At 31.6% G+C, this 22,024-nt stretch overlaps 1 protein-coding gene across 1 annotated transcript in view; it reads left to right on the top strand.

Annotated features, from left to right (window-relative positions):
- Positions 1 to 22,024, top strand: part of LOC128999047 (uncharacterized) — a 120,965-nt gene that overhangs the window by 9,677 nt on the left and 89,264 nt on the right. The window contains exon 5 of the mRNA XM_054425404.1: positions 21,645 to 21,774. Coding sequence (XP_054281379.1) covers positions 21,645 to 21,774 — 130 coding nt within the window. The remainder of the gene's footprint in view (positions 1 to 21,644; positions 21,775 to 22,024) is intronic.

The following is a 22,024-nucleotide window of genomic DNA, read 5'->3' on the forward strand; positions in this document are numbered from 1 at the left end:
GGTTTGTATTTAATCCAATTTACGGTAAATTGAGACTCATCACTGATTTGAAATTTATCATCTTCCAAATCCTATATTACATACATTTTAAGAGAGGGATGTTTAGTTGACATTTAATATTTATTAATATAAATACAATCACATAAGTAGGGTTTTAATATTTTAGTGAGTGAATATTTATTTATTTATTGATATAATTTATTGTAGATATTCCTCGATTAGTAACCTATCAATTTTAACACCAAAAGTACTGTGTTTCTAAGTTATTAGTTTAGATAAAAATGACGGCTCAATGGATTGTTTATTTAGCTTATTAACTAAATTAAGATGCAACAATTTGTGTTCTAGAGAAGCATAAATGTACCAAGCATTTTATTTGACCCCAAAACATAAATTATATCTTGTTAAATATTAAGAATTATAAAAAAAACAGTTTTACAAAAATCCATATAAGTTAAATATACATTGTAAATACTGAGATGAATCAATACCCCAGTCAGCATAAAAATTGTTGGAAAAGAAAATAAATTGTTTCAAAATTGTTTCAAAATTGTTTCGAAATTGTTTTAAAATTGTTTTAAAATTGACAAATTTGGAATTTTGTCTATATTAAAATGAGTTTAAAATTGTTGTACAACAATTTCAAAATTGTTGTACAACAATTTTGAAATTGTTATAAAATATTTTTGAAGTTGTTTTAAAACAATTTTGAAATTGTTTTAAAATTGTTGTATAACAATTTTAAAGTTGTTGTATAACAATTTTGAAGTTGTTTGAAAATTGTTTTAAAATAGACAAATTTGGAACTTTGTTAGGGTTAATTTCTATTTGAGTTCATAAATAATAAGTACGCCTTATAAGCAACTAATTAAATATAACATTAATTGATTAGTTTACTATCAAAAACAATGGTGAATAAATAAAAACAAATAAGTATACTGAAATTCTTCTATTTGAAGTAAACAAATTAAAAAAAGTAGAGAAATAATAAAAACACAGTCTACTACATTCTGGAAAATAGAAATGGGTGCATGGATATAAAAATAAAATATTCATGGACAAACTTTAAGTACTCTACCAGCCAGCACAGAATAAATTATTATCTTTTCAATTGCAAATTTAACATTCATATATAGCAATCATTAGTTTGCCTAGGCCTAGACCTAATTATTTAGGAGGGCTTGTATAAACTAAGTAACAAACAATGAGGTTATAATAGCAGCAAATTATCATCATTCTAGTTTATAAGATTTAGATTGCTTAACGCATACAACTCAATAAATAAATATGGGGAACAAAAAAATATTGAAACCCAAACAGCCAACAATAAAAGACAAAGATACATGAAATGCAAGGATATGATTTTTTGAGACCAAGTAGGACTGTGTTATGATAAAAAATTAATGCAAACAACAATGCTCGTGGTTTTGTCAATTGAAAGATAAAATGTCCATAAAAGAGGATTTAACTTATAAAATAACACTGTATATTAATTCGAAGTTTAATATGAAACCGTAAACAGTTTTGAAGGGAGTAGGCAACGGCCAGCGGCAAATTGAATCTTCAAGATGAAAGTACAAGTAAGAAGTTAAATTTAACAGCTAATATAAAACTATTATTCCCATGATCAAAAAGGTTTGGGATCTAATGATAATTACCCTAGTAATAAATAAATAAGTTGTCAAGGAATGACAGTGATACAACTTTTATGAGCTTTGCTACTGAGTCATAAGTTTTTTGAAGTACTTGACTTGATGTGATTGTCGAGATAAAATATTTATGGCTTTGAGATTGCTAATGTGGTTTCTATTGCATAATTACTCCATAGATTACTATGACTATTATGATTACTATATGATGACTATATAGATTACTATTAAAATGATGAAAATGTAAGCAAACATTTTATAAAAAACCTTTTATGTTCTTCTAACAAATTTTTATATCATACTTAAAATGGCCCACACAATTATTTAAGGACAATTACCACTAAAAATTACCCATATTTACTAAAAACAGTACATTTCAGTAAAAAAATAAGTTCATTCCCAGATTTCCCGGTTCGTAGACACTCTGACAATACATTATTTACACATCATTCAAGCGTCGGCGGCTTCACGATCCTCATCTTCCTGTTCTTCAGGTGCTCTTTGACACCCTGCCCTAAAATTATAACACACAGATTAATATTATATTTCGTTACTAGGGACCCCTGAATGTTTACAGCTGTTACGTTAAGCAAATGGCATTATAGCAAAAGCTAGTCTAGAATGTTGACGTCAGCAGCTTGACTTAAAAAAAATGAAAACTTAATTTCAAAAAAACTGAAACCCTAAACTGAAATTGTGCCTTTCACATTCCCTTTCACAAAAATAGTGAAAATCTATCAAGTGGTAGATTCAGAATCGTGAAATAAAAAAACCCTGTCAAGTATTAATGATTGTTGCAGTATTTGTCTGAGATAAATAAAATCACCTGAGCTTTAGTATAACAATATAGCCTACTATCAAAACTGAAGCATCCGGAATTAAGAGAGAAAGCTAGTAGCATATTGTTTTGTTAGCCTATGTTTTTAACCTCACTAAGTGAATTTTGTAATACAAATTATCACACTATACATACCCTTTCTAAGTCTTTGATTTTAATTGTGTCTGTGGCAGCCATGAAGCAACTGATTTCTCTATTTTGCTTTGTTCAATGTTGGCCCATCTCTTTTTCGTCATTTCTTCAAAAAACAAAATGCATTTAATAGAACATTGCAAAAAAAATTTCTGCAATTTTTGTGGAGTTAACATTTATTAAAAATTATATAATAAATGAATAGCCTAACATGTATGTTTGCGCTCAATATTTTTTTATAATTTATAAGTCTACACATATTTTAAAATAGCCACTTTGTTCTAAATTTTATAAGGATTAGGCCTACAAAAATATAATAATATAAGGAAGAAAAATTGAAAATAAATAAGTTATGGGTGAAAAACAGATTTCGTACATTAAGCGTTAGCTAAGAATGCATAGCCTAATCATAGCTAGGAATCTGGCCGATAATTTACATCAATATCACTACCTACTTCTTCAGGATCATCAACCAGCCCTTCAAAATCACTTTAATCTTCTTATAATTAAATTCTTATAATTTTAACACTAAGACAATGGAAACGTTTAATAAAACACATCAGTCATCGGTCGGTGGTTAACCAAGTTGTTTACAAATACGCACGTCAGCTGCCTGGTAAAATATTTTTGGAACTAAAATGAAAAGCGTCTAGAAACATACATCAGGAGAAAGCTTAGAATCTGCCGAAAACGATACCAATCTTGATCCAGTTCAATCTGATTAAGTCAGTCCCAGAGCCTTCGCCATAAACGATGTTTGTGTGTCGCAAAAGCGACGCATAACACCACGGCGGATGTGTTGTGCATCGATTACGCGATGCTTAACACTTGGAGGGCTAAATTATGAGTTAACCAAGTTTCAAGGTCTAGTAAGTTAACATATTTATAAACTTAACTTATAGTTGAAAAACCCCTGCAGCCCTTAACACAACAAGTTTAAAAATAGGCTAACTTAACTTAAATCAATCCCTAGCTGATGTAACTTAGCTAGGCCTAAGCCTAAATACCTAGTCATATTACTTTTAAGCAGTTACCGCATTAGGCGACAGGCCCTACAATGTCATTTTCTATTTGAGTTGGGGACGCCACCTAAGTGAGTAATTCAATTCAATTATGAGTTTATAAACTTAATGTTAGATGTCTTGTGTAAGTTAGGTCTAAGTTATTTTAGTTTTGGTTACTGTAAATCCAACTGTATCATTTAGCAACGACCATTTACTAAAAACCCAACGGTAACTTACAGTTTCAGTAACATAGCCTGTTATATTTATGAGAAACAAAAGGAAATTCATAAGAGTTTGCTCACATAGGCTAGGCCAATTCTAGAGATGGGCCATAATCATGTTACCTACCAAATACCTATCAAAGTTATTGGTTAACTTAGACCAGGAACTATTGGAGTACCTCTATTTCATTTTAGGTTAGGCCTATATGTTAGTTTAGAATAACTGAATCACCACTGACTGAAAAGGCCTAAGTAAGTTATAACTCACCTTGTTTGCTGCTTAAGAAGCTATTTAGGATAAAAACAGTAAACTTAATGCACCTAATAACTTTTAAAACAAACAAGATGCCGTGATGCCCATCAGCCCGTGATCATGATCAAATATCAACATCAACAGACTGGAGACTGCTGTAGTCAGTGAACTGCGAAACTCTGGTAGAGTCTAGAGTAGATGATACTTGTAAGAATGTTAAAACTCATCCAGTATACTTATACAATTACAAATAATAAATAATTTATTTTCACTACTGTTAACCTGTTGTTATTAACCATTAAACTTATACAGGTCGCGCAATTGATGGTCTAGGTCTAACTTGAGTTTGGCAGTCTGCCCCTCCTCCATGACTCTTTCACTTGATTATACCACTATCGTACTGTATTTTAATCAAAATCGCGGGGAGCTGTCGTTGCTGACGCATTGGCCACATACAATGAATACACAAACTAGTTTGTGTATTCATTGCCACATACACACAGCACAACACACTGACTATTATCCTACAAGTAAAAGTGTCCCATAAGGAAAAATAGAAAAAATGTGCGAAAGATTTAAAATTTGGGCGAAAAAAACACGAAAATCATTATAAATCTTTTTACAAAACAGACCATTTCAAGATTATGGATGGCCATTGTAATTTTTGTAACTTATATTACTGAAAGGAAAGCCGCTTTCATAAATATAATATCCAGAACATTTTGGTTTTATAACATTAATTATTATTTTAATGATTTTTAGAAGTTGCATTTAAATTGGTTTAAAACTATTTTAAGACTGTTGTAAACTTATATCAATACAATTGTGATACGTGTTTTCGAAACATTATTAAAATTGTTTCAAAACTATTTTAAAACTGTTGCAAACTTATATCAAAACAATTTTGATATGTGTTTTCGAAATAGTATTAAAATTGTTTCTAAACAATTTTAAAACTGTTGCAAACTTATATCAAAACAATTTTGATATGTGTTTTCGAAATAGTATTAAAATTGTTTCTAAACAATTTTAAAACTGTTGCAAACTTATATCAAAACAATTTTGATATGTGTTTTCGAAATAGTATTAAAATTGTTTTAAAACAATTTTAAAATTGTTGCACACTCATATCAAAACAATTTTAATATAGTTACTAACCATCTATATTAAAACAATTTTGAAATTGTTTAAAACTTATATTAAAATTGTTTTATATCCAAACTTATTTTGAAATTGTTGCAAACTCTTTTAAAATTGTTGTACAACAATTTTTTTGGCTTTTCAACAATTTTTATGCTGACTGGGACTGGTCATATTATAGACATCTGTGATATAGGTATATGCTACCATTGATATAGTCAATGATGCTACTTAGCAGATTGTTGTGTATTATATATACAGGGTGATAAAGTGTTAAATAAAGTTAAGTGTAAACTAACATGAGAATAGTGATCGAATCAGGTCGATTTGAAGAGCCCAACTCAAATTATTGTATGGCAGTTTTTGTAAAAAGAAAACATATTAGTAAACATAGTATCATAGCATAGTATTTGTGAATTAATTAATTGGGAAGAAGAATACTATGATACTTTAATTACTACCAGTGTGCTATAGCACTCATACATTATATGAAAACCCCCATCATTAGTTGTCGCACTGAAAATAGTATTTTAAATCCTTTATTCTTCTAAATACCTGTTTTAGCGATTTTCCCATATTTAGAATGATGATACATTTCACAATCATACGGAACCTTCATTGTTGAATCCGACTATTGTTAAATGTCGTTATACAGCATTTTAAAGCTTATTTAATAGGAGCTTTCTTGATAACATTGTATACCTTCAGTGGAACTCTGCTGCTAATAAATAAAGCACATAATGTAAACTATATTTTCGTCCTAGTTAACAGTTGTAACTTTTACGATAACACTTAAGTAGAATCTAATACAACCCAATGTTTTTGTAGTATGGCTATTGTAAATTTAGTGAGAATTTATAAAATGAAATTTGAATAAACTAATACTGTAATGTTATTTTAACAAAGTAATATAACATTCGTAACACCTATCATAATTTGTGTTCAACACTAAGTGTTTGAGCTGAGATTTAATGACACACCATTTTAAACACTTATGACCAGACACCTGATATTTATAATGAAATAAACACTTCACAAAAGAAAATAGGTTTTCTACTATTCAACGTCGTGCACTTTTTGAACACATGTTTAAAGCAATAGGTCTCACACAATTCATGTTTACGAATGAACTACACGCATGGAAATGTGTTTTGATGGATAAAAACCTCAGAGTTTGATCAATTGCAAAACAAATGTCATTCAACAGGTAGATAACAAACGGTAATACAAACCATATAACCATATAATTAATGCATCGTGTTCCTTCTTGAATGAATGTTAAAAAATCTGCAAAACCATTGGTATTCATTAATATCTACTTTTTTAATTGCGTGCACAATAGTGGCAGTCAAGTGACATATTTTAAATGACATTAATTGTATAAAATATGCTTAGGGATTAAATATTAAACAATTGTTAAAATCATGAAGAAAACTCAGACAGAATTCAGATGTATTTGATTTTAATTATCAATTAGAAGGAAAATATTTAAATGTATTCAACTTGCGTTTAAAATAGAATGAAATGGGAACTGGTTATAGAACATAGAGTTAACAAGATTTTAAATTATTGGTTGATGTAGACACGCATATGTATATATTACATATCTACCAAGGTTAAAAACTGTCTAACTATGTAAACCTATAATTACTTTCCGTAAATTCAATAACACGTACAATGCTAATCAAGAAATAATTTAACCTATAATTATAGCAAGGAAAGGTTAGCCAGTCATCTTACTATTACTTGATTTTATGTTCTACTTGAAATACGATTAGATATAACATATGAAGGGTCCAGGGGAAAAAGGGGCTAAGTCCAATTTTTTTTTCAAATTGAGTTTGAAATGCAAAAATATTCTTCTTCTGTTGCTAAATATGGCAGTATATTTGTTCTGGGGAAAAAGAGGCTCATTGACATTGAAATGTAAGAATAAAGATTCATGGTGCTGGGGAAGAAGGGGCCAAGTCACTGCAGTTCTGGTGGAAGAAGGAGTCAATACAAGCGTGCAAAAAACAACGCGCTTATAATAAACTATGTTTCCTGAAAAAAATTGGTTTTATGGACTTTGCCCCCTTTCCCGTGGACCCTTCATATATAATAAACTAATTCCCAAAGTGATATGAATGACAACAAATTTCAGACACTAAAAAATTGAATTTAAAAGAACATATCAGGTTTAAAGTCGTGATTAAAACAAATTGAATAGATCAAGAGCTCTATTTATTTGCAATATGCATTGATTGAATTATATATAATGGGTTGGAGCTATTAATAGTAAGGAAGTTGAGAGATTTGTGTTGAACAAGCTTCTAGTTAATGAACATGCCATCAACACTTTGAGATAATGATCATTTAGCCTCGTCAAAACTGTCTTTCAACTCTAAACAAGGTTCTACCAACTTTCTTGTGTTCCGGAACGAGGGTATTTAGCCTAAGAGAATCCGTGTGAACCTACTTTTTTGTATTTTTAATGACCCCATGTCGTACATGTCGAGATTTACGGTTTTCGCTGATATTCTTTGTAAAGGCATTAAAAATGAGGCGTTACTTGATATGTGTTGAAAATTGTCATACTGAAAAAGTACACACTTAGGCCATACACAGGGTTAGTAAAAAGTGTGGAGACCCCCTGCTATTTTTTTAACGGCCCATAATAGAAAAACTAAACTCGGCACACCTTTATGACATGTTATAAAGTACTTTTTGGGCATAACCATCACTTGGTGCACATCCCCAAAATGGGGGATTTTTGGGTAAACTCAAACATTTCAAATACAAAGACCCATCGAGTGACCCCTCATTTTGAAGGTCCTGGTAAAAGAAAACCAACAACGCAAACTAGAGGTCTTTATCTCAATCCAGTAAAAAATGGCAGCCAATTGAAATTCTCAGAAGTTCAATTTAACTTACAGCTTTCCAAGTCTGGAGACCTGCTGTAAATTTTGTAGCGGCTCACACTAGGAAAACTAAACTCTACACACCTTTTTGGCATGTTATGAAGTACTTTTTAAGCCTAATAGCCACTTGCTTACCAAACCCAAAATGGGGGATTTTGGGGGAAACTCAAAAGTTTTAAAAGATAAGCCCCATCGAGTGACCCCTCATTTTGAAGGTTCTGGTAAACGAAAACTAACAACGCAAACTAGAGGTTTCTATCTCAATCCAATAAAAAATGGAAGCTGATTGAAATCTTTAGAAATTGGAAATAACTTGCAATTTTATATTCAATTAGCGGCCATATTTTACTGTGTTAAGATAGAGACCTATAGTTTGCGTTGTTACTTTTCTTTTATTATGACCTTAAAAATGAGGGGTCATTTGATGGGGCTTATCTTTTAAAATTTTTGAGTTTCCCCCAAAATCCCCCATTTTGGGTTTGGGAACTTATGAGAATTTCAATTGGCTGCCATTTTTTACTGAACTGAGATAGAGACCTCTAGTTTGCGTTGTTGGTTTTCTTTTACCAGGACCTTCAAAATGAGGGGTCACTCGATGGGTCTTTGTATTTGAATTTTTTTAGTTTCCCCCAAAATCCCCCATTTTGGGGATGAACGCCAAGTGGCGGTTATGCCAAAAAAGTACTTCATAACATACCATAATGGTGTGCCGAGTTAAGTTTTTCTAGTATGGGCCGTTAAAAAAATAACAGGGGGTGTCCGCACTTTTTACTAACCCTGTATATGAAGAGTTCAGTTTTCCTGATGGAATATGTTGAAAATTTGCTTAACCCTGTATATAAAAGAACACTCCTTATATGAACGATGTCATAATTGATATTTCCTGTATGTATTGTTTAGTCTTCTATTTGTTGCCATTTTACTGGTTCAATCCTGTACAAAAATTTACTATCTTATTTAAAATAACAATAAAAAAAAATCAGACTACTAACTAAAACAGTAGCTTAAACGTTAAGTTGTTGTTTGTGTCTGTTTTTTAAACAGTGCAGCTACGACGCGACGCCTTGAAACAGGAGAGACCCGCTCTCCACGGAAGTTAGCGATGTATGCCTACAGAGCACAGACGTCATTATCAGTTAATTGCAACTTAGTTCTCATCGTACAGTTCCATTGGATCATCAACCGGGCTTGACCTAGGCTAACGGTCCACGGCAACTCATTAACCACTCGCAATGTTTGGACTGTGGATCCTCACCTTGGTCAACATTTTGGACTTGTCTGATTCGGACTATTTCTGTTATGATGTTTGTAGTTTTCCATGCATCAAACACACACTCTTTGCATTCAAAAATTATGTATGGTGTTTTTAAAATATCTTGAGATATGTTACCAAAATGACAAACAGTAATTTTGATAAAGGTGGGTTTCAGAGTCAGAATATACACGCTAAACACGCGTTAGTTTCGATCAAATTTAACAAAAAAGTTGAAGGTTACACGTGTTACCGTCGGAGTGATGTCCAGGAGTATTTCAAATAAAGCGACAGTTTATATATTGTTCATAAAATTGAGAACGCTTCGATGTCAATCAGCTATAGCGGAGATATTCAGAAGTTGTATGGATTAATAATATCGGTCATCAGTTTCGATGGCCACTATTATGGTGTTACGTGTTTCGGTGAAATGACATTAACAGTAAGTTCCTGTTTTGGGATCCACGAAATTGATTTTTATTTACAAAGTTTGTAACATATGAGAATAACCCCGCTGCAGCAAACCTGCCGACTAAGCGAATTTCCATTTGCCTGGATTGATTTTCAATTAATCTATTAAATTCACATTTATATGAAACGAGTACCTAGGTTAGCTGCTACAGGGAAACTAATAACGTGTGTTTTTTTATTAAAATAACAATAGCTTGGTATGAAATAAATAAATCCGCCAAGTTTGATAAAAATATATCCATAAACAAGCCAACTACAACATATTATAATATTTTCCATAAGAATAACATGGGAATTTTTAGTTAACAATTTTTTTAATTTTCTCCGTAACCAATCACCGTACAAAAACACTTTGGTATACTAAATTATTTGTTTTTAAGCTCTTTAAAATTTGTAAATGTTGTGTTTTAAGGGTAAAAAATGAGAAAACCCCATTTTACCCCATAAAACCCCCCGTTAAGCCCCGTTCCCATGGTCCGATCATGCTGGTTCACGAACTCATTCAAGTTTATCCCGCCTTACACCTTCAAACCAAATTTTATAAAAATCCGACAAAAATTACTCAAGTTATCGTGCGGATGGACACACAACATACATATATAAAATTTGAACGAATGGGGACATCAAAATGAAAAAGTAAATCGGTTTTGGGCCTAGGTCTTACCGTGAGATTTACGGTAATAGCTACTTCCCTATAGGGAAATTCGCTAAAATGACATAGCATGCATTTCATCCGTGTTCCTGTCACACAGGGTAGGATAAACTTTATAATAAGTTCACAAACCAGCAATAAGGGATACATGTACATGGACACGGGGTGTAATGAAGTTGTTAAACAATGTTTCAAAATTTGGATTTTTCAAATGCTTACCCTTACAATAATTTTAATTATGGCCTTTGTGTAGTCTCTAGAGCTTAAAAAACTAATAATTTTGTATGTTGAAGCGTTGTTATACAATTAAAGGTTATATTCAAAAACAATTCCCTAAAGTTGCACATTCAGTTTTTGTTACTGTATTCTTTTACATTTCACCCTATGTTCTATATTCTTTGGGAGAAAAAGTATGCCATTGTAGTTTGCGTATTTATATTGCAGGCCTAACTAGCTTGCTTAAGCTATGATTGAGAGATTACTAATTTGGACTAATAGATCAGACGGAAATTTGTGTTGCAATAGGGGCAACAGTGGACAACATTCAAAAGTTGGCACCATGTGAGTATTCACCATAATCCCATCAGCTGAAAAAAAACCTTCTATAAATCTTCTACAAATAAGGCGTTTATTTACATACCATGAAATCTGTTATCGATGTCTATCAATTTAAATGAAATAATAAAGATTTGAAAGTTTATGTACTTTTATGGGATGTTTTATTTTCATAAATGTGTGCTTTACAAAAATGGACAACTGCTGACTATTAGTCTTAGCAGTAACGGTAATGATGTAAACACTCTGAAGTTTTTGGGTTTTCATTTGCAGTCAAACTTGAAGTGGTTTTCACATGTAGATTTTGTAGCATCTAAAATTGTAAAAGGCATATTTATGATAAGAGCACTTAGGTCCACTGTTTCAGATGATGTCCTTATTTGTATATATTATGGCCACATTCATAGCTATTTGTCCTATGGTACCTCACTATGGGCCAACAGTTTTTATGCTAACAGGTTGCTTTTTACTTTACAAAAGAAGGCGGTGAGGTTAATTTGTAGTGTGAATAGAAGAACACATTGTAAGCCCCTTTTCGTGGGTCTTAACATTCTCACATTTCCATCCTTGTATGTTTTGGCAAGTTTGTTGTATGTAAAAGAAAACATTTCTGACTTTGAAAAGATATCTGATGTTCACAACTATTGTACTAGATCAAAAGATAATCTGTCTACACTAAGGCATACAGCCACTCAAAATAGTTTCGAGTACCAAGGTGTTAAAATGTACAATTTCTTGCCTGCAGCCATCAAAAACCTGTGTGTTTCAAAATTCAAACATTTTTTTAAAAACTACTCTAACCCAGGCTTGCCTGTATAAACATGAAGAGTACTTTGGTTTAGAGTGTTAGTTTTAGTTATTTTAGTGGTCATCTTGATTTTTTTTTTTACGATTGTCATGAACTTTGTACTTAGTTTTAACGACAATAAAGCATTTAATTTCATTTAATTTCATTTTATTAAATTTAATTTATAACTCTATATTCCTTATTCCAATTTAAATTCACGTATGTTTTGAACTTTAGCAAAGTGGTTTTACTTAATTGCTTCAAAATGATCTGTAAACGTTTCATCATTATTCGCGGTAAAGATGAACTTTTATTTTTAACCAATTCAAAAGAGAATTTATCAAGAAACGTATCTTTATTGGATTTTGTATAAATACATAATTTGTTTGCAATAAGCTATTTTGTGGTTTTATGCAATCGATAACTTTTTAAAGTCTAACTTTCTAAACCGGATATAACGTAAATATGACAACGTCAATAATTGAAAAAAAAATATATTTAATCTTCAGTTTAAAATTATTGTTAACTAGTTTCAATACCCTGATAGCAATCATTATATATGAAAATAATTGTAAATTCATTACCGTTCCTGGAGTATTTTTACACTATAAAATTATACGTCTGTAATCAATAATTCTTTACTATTGATTTCACATGTTTTAAGAACCTGTTGATTGGTATGGCTTCTTTGATACTAAATTTCAGTGATATTAGCAATACAATCATCATAACAATATGTTCACTACATAATGCAAAATAAAAAAAGTATAATGTGTTTACTGACGTCAATTTATATTATTTTGGAGCGTTTAAGCTAGATATAAAAATAAACTCTTAAAGATGACATTAGGATTAAGTTATTCTATTTGGATACTATATGATGAATACCTAAAATAACCACATATAACTCCAACACGTGGACCGCAAAATTCATCAATTGAAGTCTCACTAATTGGCAAGGGCTAATTGCACGACGCAAATGTGTGAAGCTAAAACATAACCAATTTATTATCTCTTTCAGAGAAATTTAATTACCTCAAATTTCAGCTCTATTTGACCCCACGACTTTTAGCATCAATGCCTTTTAAAACGCAAGTTATAGTTGATTAGTGCACTATTAACTAATGAACAAAACAATTTAATCAATTACGATGACTAATTATAGTTCATCAATAACATTTATAATTTAGCAATAATTTAAAAAGGTAGCTTAAATGTAAATAGTAGGCTATAGAACATGGGTTTTCGAATTACAGTATTATTGTGAAAACATTTGAACAGGCACATTGGTCTAACTCTCTATTTATTATAAGTAAAGAAATATCAACATATAAATCAAATAAAAACAAAAGTAAATTTACACTGAATTTTTACACATAATTCACTATAAATAACTAACAGTATTATTATATATTATGTTTAATATTCTCTTAAAATTTTGAGCACTCGCAGGCTATTAGCAACCATAACAGAAACGGGCATTTTACAAATAATGTATATTTTAAGCGAATTTCCCATATAGGGAATAAGCTATCACCGTAGGTCTCATTGTAAGACCTAGACCCGGGACCGATTTACTTTTTCGTTCTGAGGTCCCCAGAGGCTAAAAACACCATCCGTTCAAATTCATATATATGTATATGTCCGTTAGCACGATAACTCGAGCAAAAACGATCCGATTTTGATGAAATATGGTACAAACGTGTAAACCTACGTTTATTCAAACGAGTTCGCGAACCAGCACAATCGGACCATGAGAACAGGGGTTTATGGGGGGTTTCATGGGGTAAAAATTCGTCTTTCTCATTTTTGACCCTAAAAAGAAAAAAAAATTGCAATTTCTTTCTAAACCATTTTGTAGAGTTAAAAAAAAATAAATAATTTAGTATATTGGAGCGCTGTTGTATACCTAACGGTTACGGAGAAAAAAAATCTTAATATAAAATTCCCATGTTATTCTTACGGACGAAATGAAAACTGTTGTAGTTTACTTGTTTATGGATATATGTTGATAAAATTTGGCAAATTTATTTATTTCATGCTATACTATTGACGTATGGTCAAAAAACACTTTTTACCTTCCCCGTAGCAGCAAACCTAAGAACTCGTTAAATATAATGTTATTTAAATTGGGAATAAACATGTCTTATTGAAGGAAATATTTTGGTAAAATTGTAATCAGACAAGTTGATATTCGCTTAGTCTGCAGGTTTGCTGCGGGGGGGAGTATTTTGTCTTATGCAACAGTTTTTTTATGAAATCTTACATTATTAAAAAATCTTTCTCGATAGTTTATATGTAACTAAAAGAAAAGTTAATGTGCTGTAGATTATTTTAATAAGTGTCTTTAGGAAATTTATTATGTTGTTTTTATTTGAACGTTGAATTGAACTAAAATGTTGACTGATAATGATATACTGCAGGGAAAGACATGCATTACTACATACGCGTACAATATGTATTGTCCCAAAAGTTCTTAATTCCAGTTGTTCCTAAAGTGTCTTGGTGAAATTGATTTGCTAATGAGGTTCTATATGGCCCAATCCCTAATTAGAACATACCAAAGCGGGTGACTCTGTCGAGGATATCACATCCTGCCAGAGGATGAATCAATGTCTCCTGTCGATCCTAGGAAGATTCTTTGGTCACCTTCTTCTGCAAGACCTAGGTTAACTGTTATTCCAACGGCCGAAAGCCTCACCACAGTACTTAGATTATTCGTGTTGAGCTTTATCAAAAGAAGCTCCTTAGTCCACCTATATTCCAGAATGACCAACCATCTTTTCATTTCCTCAACCTCATTGAGTTTACCTTGAGGCAGGCGTCTTATAATCCCTAAAGTGGTCCAAGCCACATGAAAGGAGTAACCTCTCTTTTTCTTGCAACTTTGTTACCTGATAGTAGCCTGGATATCTGACGAAATGGGTAAAATCTTCATCTTGTATCCTCTACTAATGTTAAAGTAAACATACTATTCTATGGCATTTAAATCTGTGAGTGGACCAAATGTTGAAAACATCTGTGTGTAGGAGAAGCACTCCTATACTCTATTCCTGTCAATAGTCCAGTCCCAATTCAACCATCCAGTTAAGCTTCGTGCCAACATCAGTTTTGATATCAATATTAAAGTTGGACTGTATGATCATGGAAACTCTAGAGATGATCCATACCTATTTTTCGTATTCTGATCAGGGTCACCATGGCTACCCCCAATAGTACTAGAAACATAGAGGTAAGATCCAGGCTGCATATTAGGTCTACAGTATTTTGAACTGAACTAAATTGATTAAATTGATTGTAAGAGTACATTTGTAAAATAAATCAATGATTTTCCAATAGTGGTATAATAAGTAAGATAATCGTACTTATCATCATTGTGTACATAGTCGATTGAGTACTGCCAGGGCAGGGGGGGTACTGGGGGTGGGTATACTACTAACATATGGTTTATATTTATCTATTACAAATTTTTTTAAGAGCCAAAGGGTTCTGCCTATTAGTGAATTTCGAATTTCCCACTTAGGGAATAAGACCTCGTGGTGGTGGATCTAGCCCCGGAACCAATTTACTTTTTTTAGGTCCACAGAGGCCAAGAACACGATCCTTTCAAATATATGTAAACTACAAGGGTACATTTTAAGGGTACATTTGTAAAATAAATCAATGATTTTCCAATAGTGATATAATAAGTAAGATAATCGTACTTATCATCATTGTGTACATAGTCGATTGAGTACTGCCAGGGCAGGGGGGGTACTGGGGGTGGGTATACTACTAACATATGGTTTATATTTATCTATTACAAATTTTTTTAAGAGCCAAAGGGTTCTGCCTATTAGTGAATTTCGAATTTCCCACTTAGTGAATAAGACCTCGTGGTGGTGGATCTAGCCCCGGAACCAATTTACTTTTTTTAGGTCCACAGAGGCCAAGAACACGATCCTTTCAAATATATGTAAATATATTTGTGTGTGTCCGTTAGTGCAGCTCGAGTAAAATTGGACCGATTTTGATTAAATCTGGTACAAACGAGTAACCTACATTTATTCCAACGAAAACGCACACCCAAATGATCAGACTAGGGGAACCGGGTTTTATGAGGGGTTTAAGGGGTAAAAATATGGGGTTTTCCCATATTTAACCCTCAGACATAACACTTTGCTATTTAATCCAAAACTATTTTGTATAGCTAAAAAAATAACAAATTATTTACTATACTGAAGTGTTGTTGTATTCTAAATGGTTCTGGTTAGTGGAAAAATTTCTAAAATTGTAAACAACAAATTTTCATATTATTCATATGGAGAATGAGCTAACTATTGTAGTTTGCTTATTTATGGCTTTATTTAGTTTAAATTTGACACATTTGTTTATTTTGTACTAATCTATTTACATTTTTATAAAAACACACTGTATTACCTTCATTGTAGAAGCAAACCAAATTAATAATTGAACTTAACGTTATAAAAAAATGGAATCAATTTGATATTTTTAGTGAAAATCAAATCAGGATAAAGGAAATTCACTCAGTCTGCATTTTTTCTGCGGCGGGGGTACTTATATTTAATTTACTACTGATAACTGATAACATAATGACTATATACAGTTTCTGAGTATTTTACCATGTGATAAATGTAATCCCCAAAAAACTCACGAAACGTATTATAAAAAATTCTGTACAGTTATAGTATATTATTCTTGATGAACTTTAGGTTTATAGTAATATTGTTAATACATAAAGCGTACATAATTAATATAGAACATTAATGTCATGTTTATTCAAGTTGAATGGTTCTACGAGGTAATAATAAATCGTTACTGTGTTGTTAATTTCTGTTGTAAATATTTATTAAATATATTAAACCGTTAACACTAACTAGCTTGATACCGTACGACAAATAGGAAATCTTCTCGTAAATATGTCCAGAATAATATGCGTACAAATTAAACACATTAAGTTATAGATTAATAATGTGCAACAATTAATAATTTTGTTAGCAAAATCAGTTTGTCACAACTTCATAGATTTTCCCAATACACTATAAGTTTCAATTTGATATATTATATTAGCAAATCATATAATTTTTTACTTTGAGTACAACACACTTTTCTGTTTGCAATATTGAGCGGAGCAAGCTCATTAATCTAACTTGCGATAAAATAAATATAACCACGAATTGATTGTTCTCAATGAACTCGGGTCATTTTAGGCCCTAGGGATGAAATATAATAATGCTTTTCGCTAGTAATAAATGTCCTATAAATTTAAAAAGAAATTTCTGCAAACTTCGGTGTAAACGTTGCTGAAGTGTTTGCTCAAATAGATGTGGCATGATTTAAAAACACTCGTATACAAATCTGCACAATATACAGACCCTTTAAACGATTAAGGAAGAAACATATTCGAATGTATTGGCCCACTAATTACATTAAAATAACTTATATCCTAATTTTAACATATTTTAATAAAGTAAAACCTATGTAATAAGTGCTTTAGTGACAAATCCATTTTACATAATTGCATAGTTTTACTATTAATCAGAATATTAAACATGATGAAGGGATATTAATGAAATAATCGATGAAATATTAGTAATTAAGAAAAGTCAATATTAAATTAATAGGGTTTCGTAATGCAACCCTTAAGAAAATAAATTTGATAATAGGAGTACACTTTTTGAGGTGAGAAAACCCATTCTTTTGGAGGAAATTGCTATTATTTTAGTGTTTTTGTCACTATTTATGCAAGAGTTTAGAAAACTTTGAGTAGCAAGTCATGTTTAACTTAAAACTATTATCAAACATGAATTGTATTAATATTTACGTAACCAAGGATAAATATTTATGCCCTTGGTTACAATGCAACCAAATTTCCTTCCTAATAATTTAGCGATAAGACCAACTTTAAGGAGATATAAGTTCAGTTGTGTCAAATCTAGGAAAGCTGATATTCATACAAGATGTGTTTTTGTTGAGATAAAAACGCTAGCAATAAAATCAAACCTAAGATTTAAAAGCATTATAATAAATAGTAAAAATTATCCCTACAACGTTTGTGCAGTACTTTATTCATTTTATATGTAAGTTGTCTTTATTCTACGAATTGCTGTTATCCTAATCTTTTTTCCCGTATTAGATGTGTCCTTAATGTATTTTGCTTGTCCTTTTTGTTTATATTTTTTATTCGGTTTTGGGGTTAAAGCAAAACATTTGATTGACACAATAAAAAGTAATTCAGTTTGCTTATTTATAATTGATTGCAACAGAGATAGTGTTTAGTATAAACTGATATTAAGATCAGTCATAACATACACTACAGTTTGTTGTGAGAGATGAGCAAACTAGGGAAGTTGTTTTGAGAATCTCTCTGCTTGTTATTTAACTAAGTGGCGATAGCTCTAACTAATTAATCCACAACCAAGTTGAGATGAGTTGAGGATATTAGCTAAATTGTTGTATTGGGACTTGTAAATTACAAAATTCGATTTTACATTAGCAATAAATTTAACTTACGAGCTCTTTTATAAATCCTAATTATTCTTGTTTAATGATTAGAACATCTGAGAATAAATTTAAGACAAAGGAATTGCTATGTTTTTAATCAAGGCTATTGTAATTGTAAAACTCAGAATTCTAAAATATGATCAAATTTGTAAGTTTTATGTAAATTAGACACAAATGTGAATAAGAAGACAGTATGGAGTAGGCAATAAAAGTACTATCGTTGTTAACATTGTTCGTGCAAATAATAATAAAAACGTTTCAACAAAATGTCGTTATAGGCCTATTATTAAAGATTTTTGTATTGATGATGTATAAATATTCTAAAATGAAGATTCCTACTAAAAAATGTAAAAAAATGGTTGATGGTTAAAATATCACTCGAAAGCGAAATACGGAAAGAATTACGCTTGAGAATTCTAACGTGAGTTTGAAGACCTTCTACTGCCATTAACGTCGCCCATCAAGAAAAGAATGGAATTCAATATCATTTAGCAGTAAACTATAGAAAACGTTTATCTTCCTGTTGAAAACTGGAAGTTAGCTTACCTGTTGTTAATCTTCCTAAAGTAATCTTTAAAATTTAGTGTAATAATGCCAGTGAACATCTGTACAAATTATTTTCACTGACATTTTTTACCTAACAGAAAATTGAACTCCGATGCGCGATATAAGTAAATGCCACGATATTCGTATACATCTCCTGATTTTAAACAAATTCTTTAATAATGGGAAATAATTAATAGTTAAAATTGTCGCAAACTTGTCCACAATATCATATACAGTGTGTAAATGAAGTATTGAAACAAATCTGTATTTTTAAAACCGAAATAGATATAAATATTCGTTGTTTTGCTTTTTAACAAAGAATCCGCAATTTTTTACATCAAAAATATTCCTACCCCCCCTAGCAGGCAGGGTAGGTGGTGACTTATTTTTTTCAAATAGCAACCCCTGTTAAATGAAGGGTTCGTCAAAAGAAACACAATGACACCAACCTGAGGTGGATATCTCACCCCTAGCCAAAATGGCAGGTATTCCAAAATTTGATTTATGTGGAAAAGCACTAATTTCACAAATATGGAAACAAATCTGTATTTTTTAAAACCAAAATATATATAAATATTCTGTTCGTGGCATTGATTTTTAACAAAGGATCCGCAATTTTTTACATAAGAAATATGTTTAACTCCCTTAACAGGGTAGTTGGTGGGGGTGACTAATAAAAAAAATAAAAAAATAACAACCCCTATTGTGTGACCCCTCATTTTGAAGGGTTTGTCAAGACATGAGCAATGGTGCAAATCTGAATTCGATATGTCACCCCTAGCCAAAATGGCAAGTATTTAAAAATCTTAAGGATGAAATAATGTTGTAAAATTTGAAAAAAATATTTGATATCAATTAATGTTATTAGTGTGACACGGGCTATGAAATGAGGGGTCACTCAATAAGAGTGGCTTTGTCAGGCATTTAAATGTTTAATTAGTGAAATGAGTGCATTTTCATCCAATCAAATTTTTAAATAACTGCCATTTTGGCTAGGGGTGACATAGGTTTGCACCATTGCTTATGTCTTGACAAACCCTTCAAAATTAGGGTCACTCAATAGGGGTTGCTTTTTGGAAATAATAAGTTACCCCTACCCCCTACATTAGGGGGGTTAAAAATATGTTTGTTGTCAAGAATTGTGGATCCTTTGTTAACAATCAATGCCACAAACATAATATTTCTATCTATTTATGTTTAAAAAATACAGATTTGTTTCAATATTAATTTACACACAGTATATACAAATATTCTGTTATCGAACTTAACGATAAAAAAAACCCAAGCATCTGATCCAGTATGGTGTTTTCTAAAACCCCGCTGAATATTAAGTTCTTTCCAACAATGTCATAACATACGAGAAACAATAACCGGGACGAAGTAATATAACAGGCGCGGTAAGGGAGGCGGACCCCTATGTCGGGGTTATTCATTGTATGCTAAACCGATTTTAATCACAAAGTTAATAATTTTGTCATACCATCTACACTTCTCTCTTCGGATACTTATGAGGGAAAACCCTCGCCTCAGCAAAAATGCAAACCAAGGGAATTTAGATTTTGTCGGATTTGATTTTTACAAAAACTATTGCCTCAAAAGTGCCAGATTTATTCCCCAAGAGTCCAAAGATTTTCATAGCAAAATATTTTTTCATCCCAGAACACATGACTTGCTGATAACTCTACACCGATAACAGGACCTCTTACCATCAAAACAGAAAGAATTATATGGTTAAATGCATCAGTATGTGAATGAATCCATCAGTGTGTTTTGAAAGAGTTGGGAATTGTGATCGAACGTTCCCAGAACACAAACACAAGTCTTACTCTATTTATATCTTTGTTTCGAAAGAGTCGCGATCGGACGAAAACTCAATAATATCCTTAGTTTCAAGTATTTGTGTTTCAAAGTGTTTTGAGAGAGTGGTGGTAGATTGTATTTCCGAGAATTCCGAGAGATTGTCGATCGAACGAAATACAAATTTACACAAATACCATTAATATTATAAATACGCCCACCACAGCAAACCTGTAAACTAAGCAATTTAAATATAATTAGTTTAACTTAGGTTTGCTGCAACAGGAAAGGTAAAAGTGTTTTTAGTTTAGTAAGAAATTAATGCATTTTACAAATTTGATCAAAATATGTTCATAAACAAGCAAACTACAACAGTTTACTTATTCTCCATAAGAATAACATGGCAATTTTCAATTAAATATTCTCCGTAACCATTAGGTGCATAATAACGCTTCAATATACTAAATTATTTGGTTTTTTAGCTCTACAAAATGGTTTGGAAATAAGTTGCTAAATGTTATATTTTTGGGGTCAAAAATGGGAAAACCTAATTTGTACCCCCATGAAACCCCCCATTAACCCCCGTTCCCATAGTCCGATCATGCTGGTTCGCGAACTCGTTCGAATAAATGTAGGTTTACACGTTTATACCAAATTTCATTAAAATCAGATTATGTTTGCTCGAGTTACCGTGCTAACGGACACATATATATATATATGAATTTGAACGGATGGTGTTTTTGGCCTCTAGGAACCTCAAAACGAAAATGTAAATCAGACCTGGGTCCAGGTCTTACCATGAGTACTACGGTAATAGCTTATTCCTTATATGGGAAATTCGCTAAAACGTCTTAACACTTATCTTTATAAAATAAATGAGGGTCTTCTAGTTATCTAATAATCCAAATATGTTCTAGTTTCAATCGTAGCATATGTGTTTCAGAGTGTTTCGAGAGAGTGGCGATCGGCCGCCGTCTCAACAATACAGACGTTAGCCGAACACTGACCACCCGAACTGTGAACCAATGCGAGCAGGAGTGTGAGAGAGAGCAGTGCAATGCTTACAGTTTCGGGTGAGTACCGTTTCCCCTAAAGCACCAGCCCCTAATTTTCGATAATAACGTCGGTATGGTTTGGTAAATATTCTCTTAACTACGATGGAAAGGATTGAACATAATTTTATCCCATGATTTATACGAAGTAATTTATAATCTATAAGTCTGTATTGAAGAGAATGTAGTTTTTCATAAATATATAGGTACTTACTGTCTTCGCAATCCTTATTTGGTTATAACTCTAAGGCCGTTATGGACATTACTCCAT

Source organism: Macrosteles quadrilineatus, unplaced genomic scaffold (assembly GCF_028750875.1).
Source record: "Macrosteles quadrilineatus isolate MER2022 unplaced genomic scaffold, UCM_ALF_1.0 Scaffold_7__1_contigs__length_78375512, whole genome shotgun sequence".
Classification (NCBI taxonomy): Eukaryota; Metazoa; Arthropoda; class Insecta; order Hemiptera; family Cicadellidae; genus Macrosteles; species Macrosteles quadrilineatus.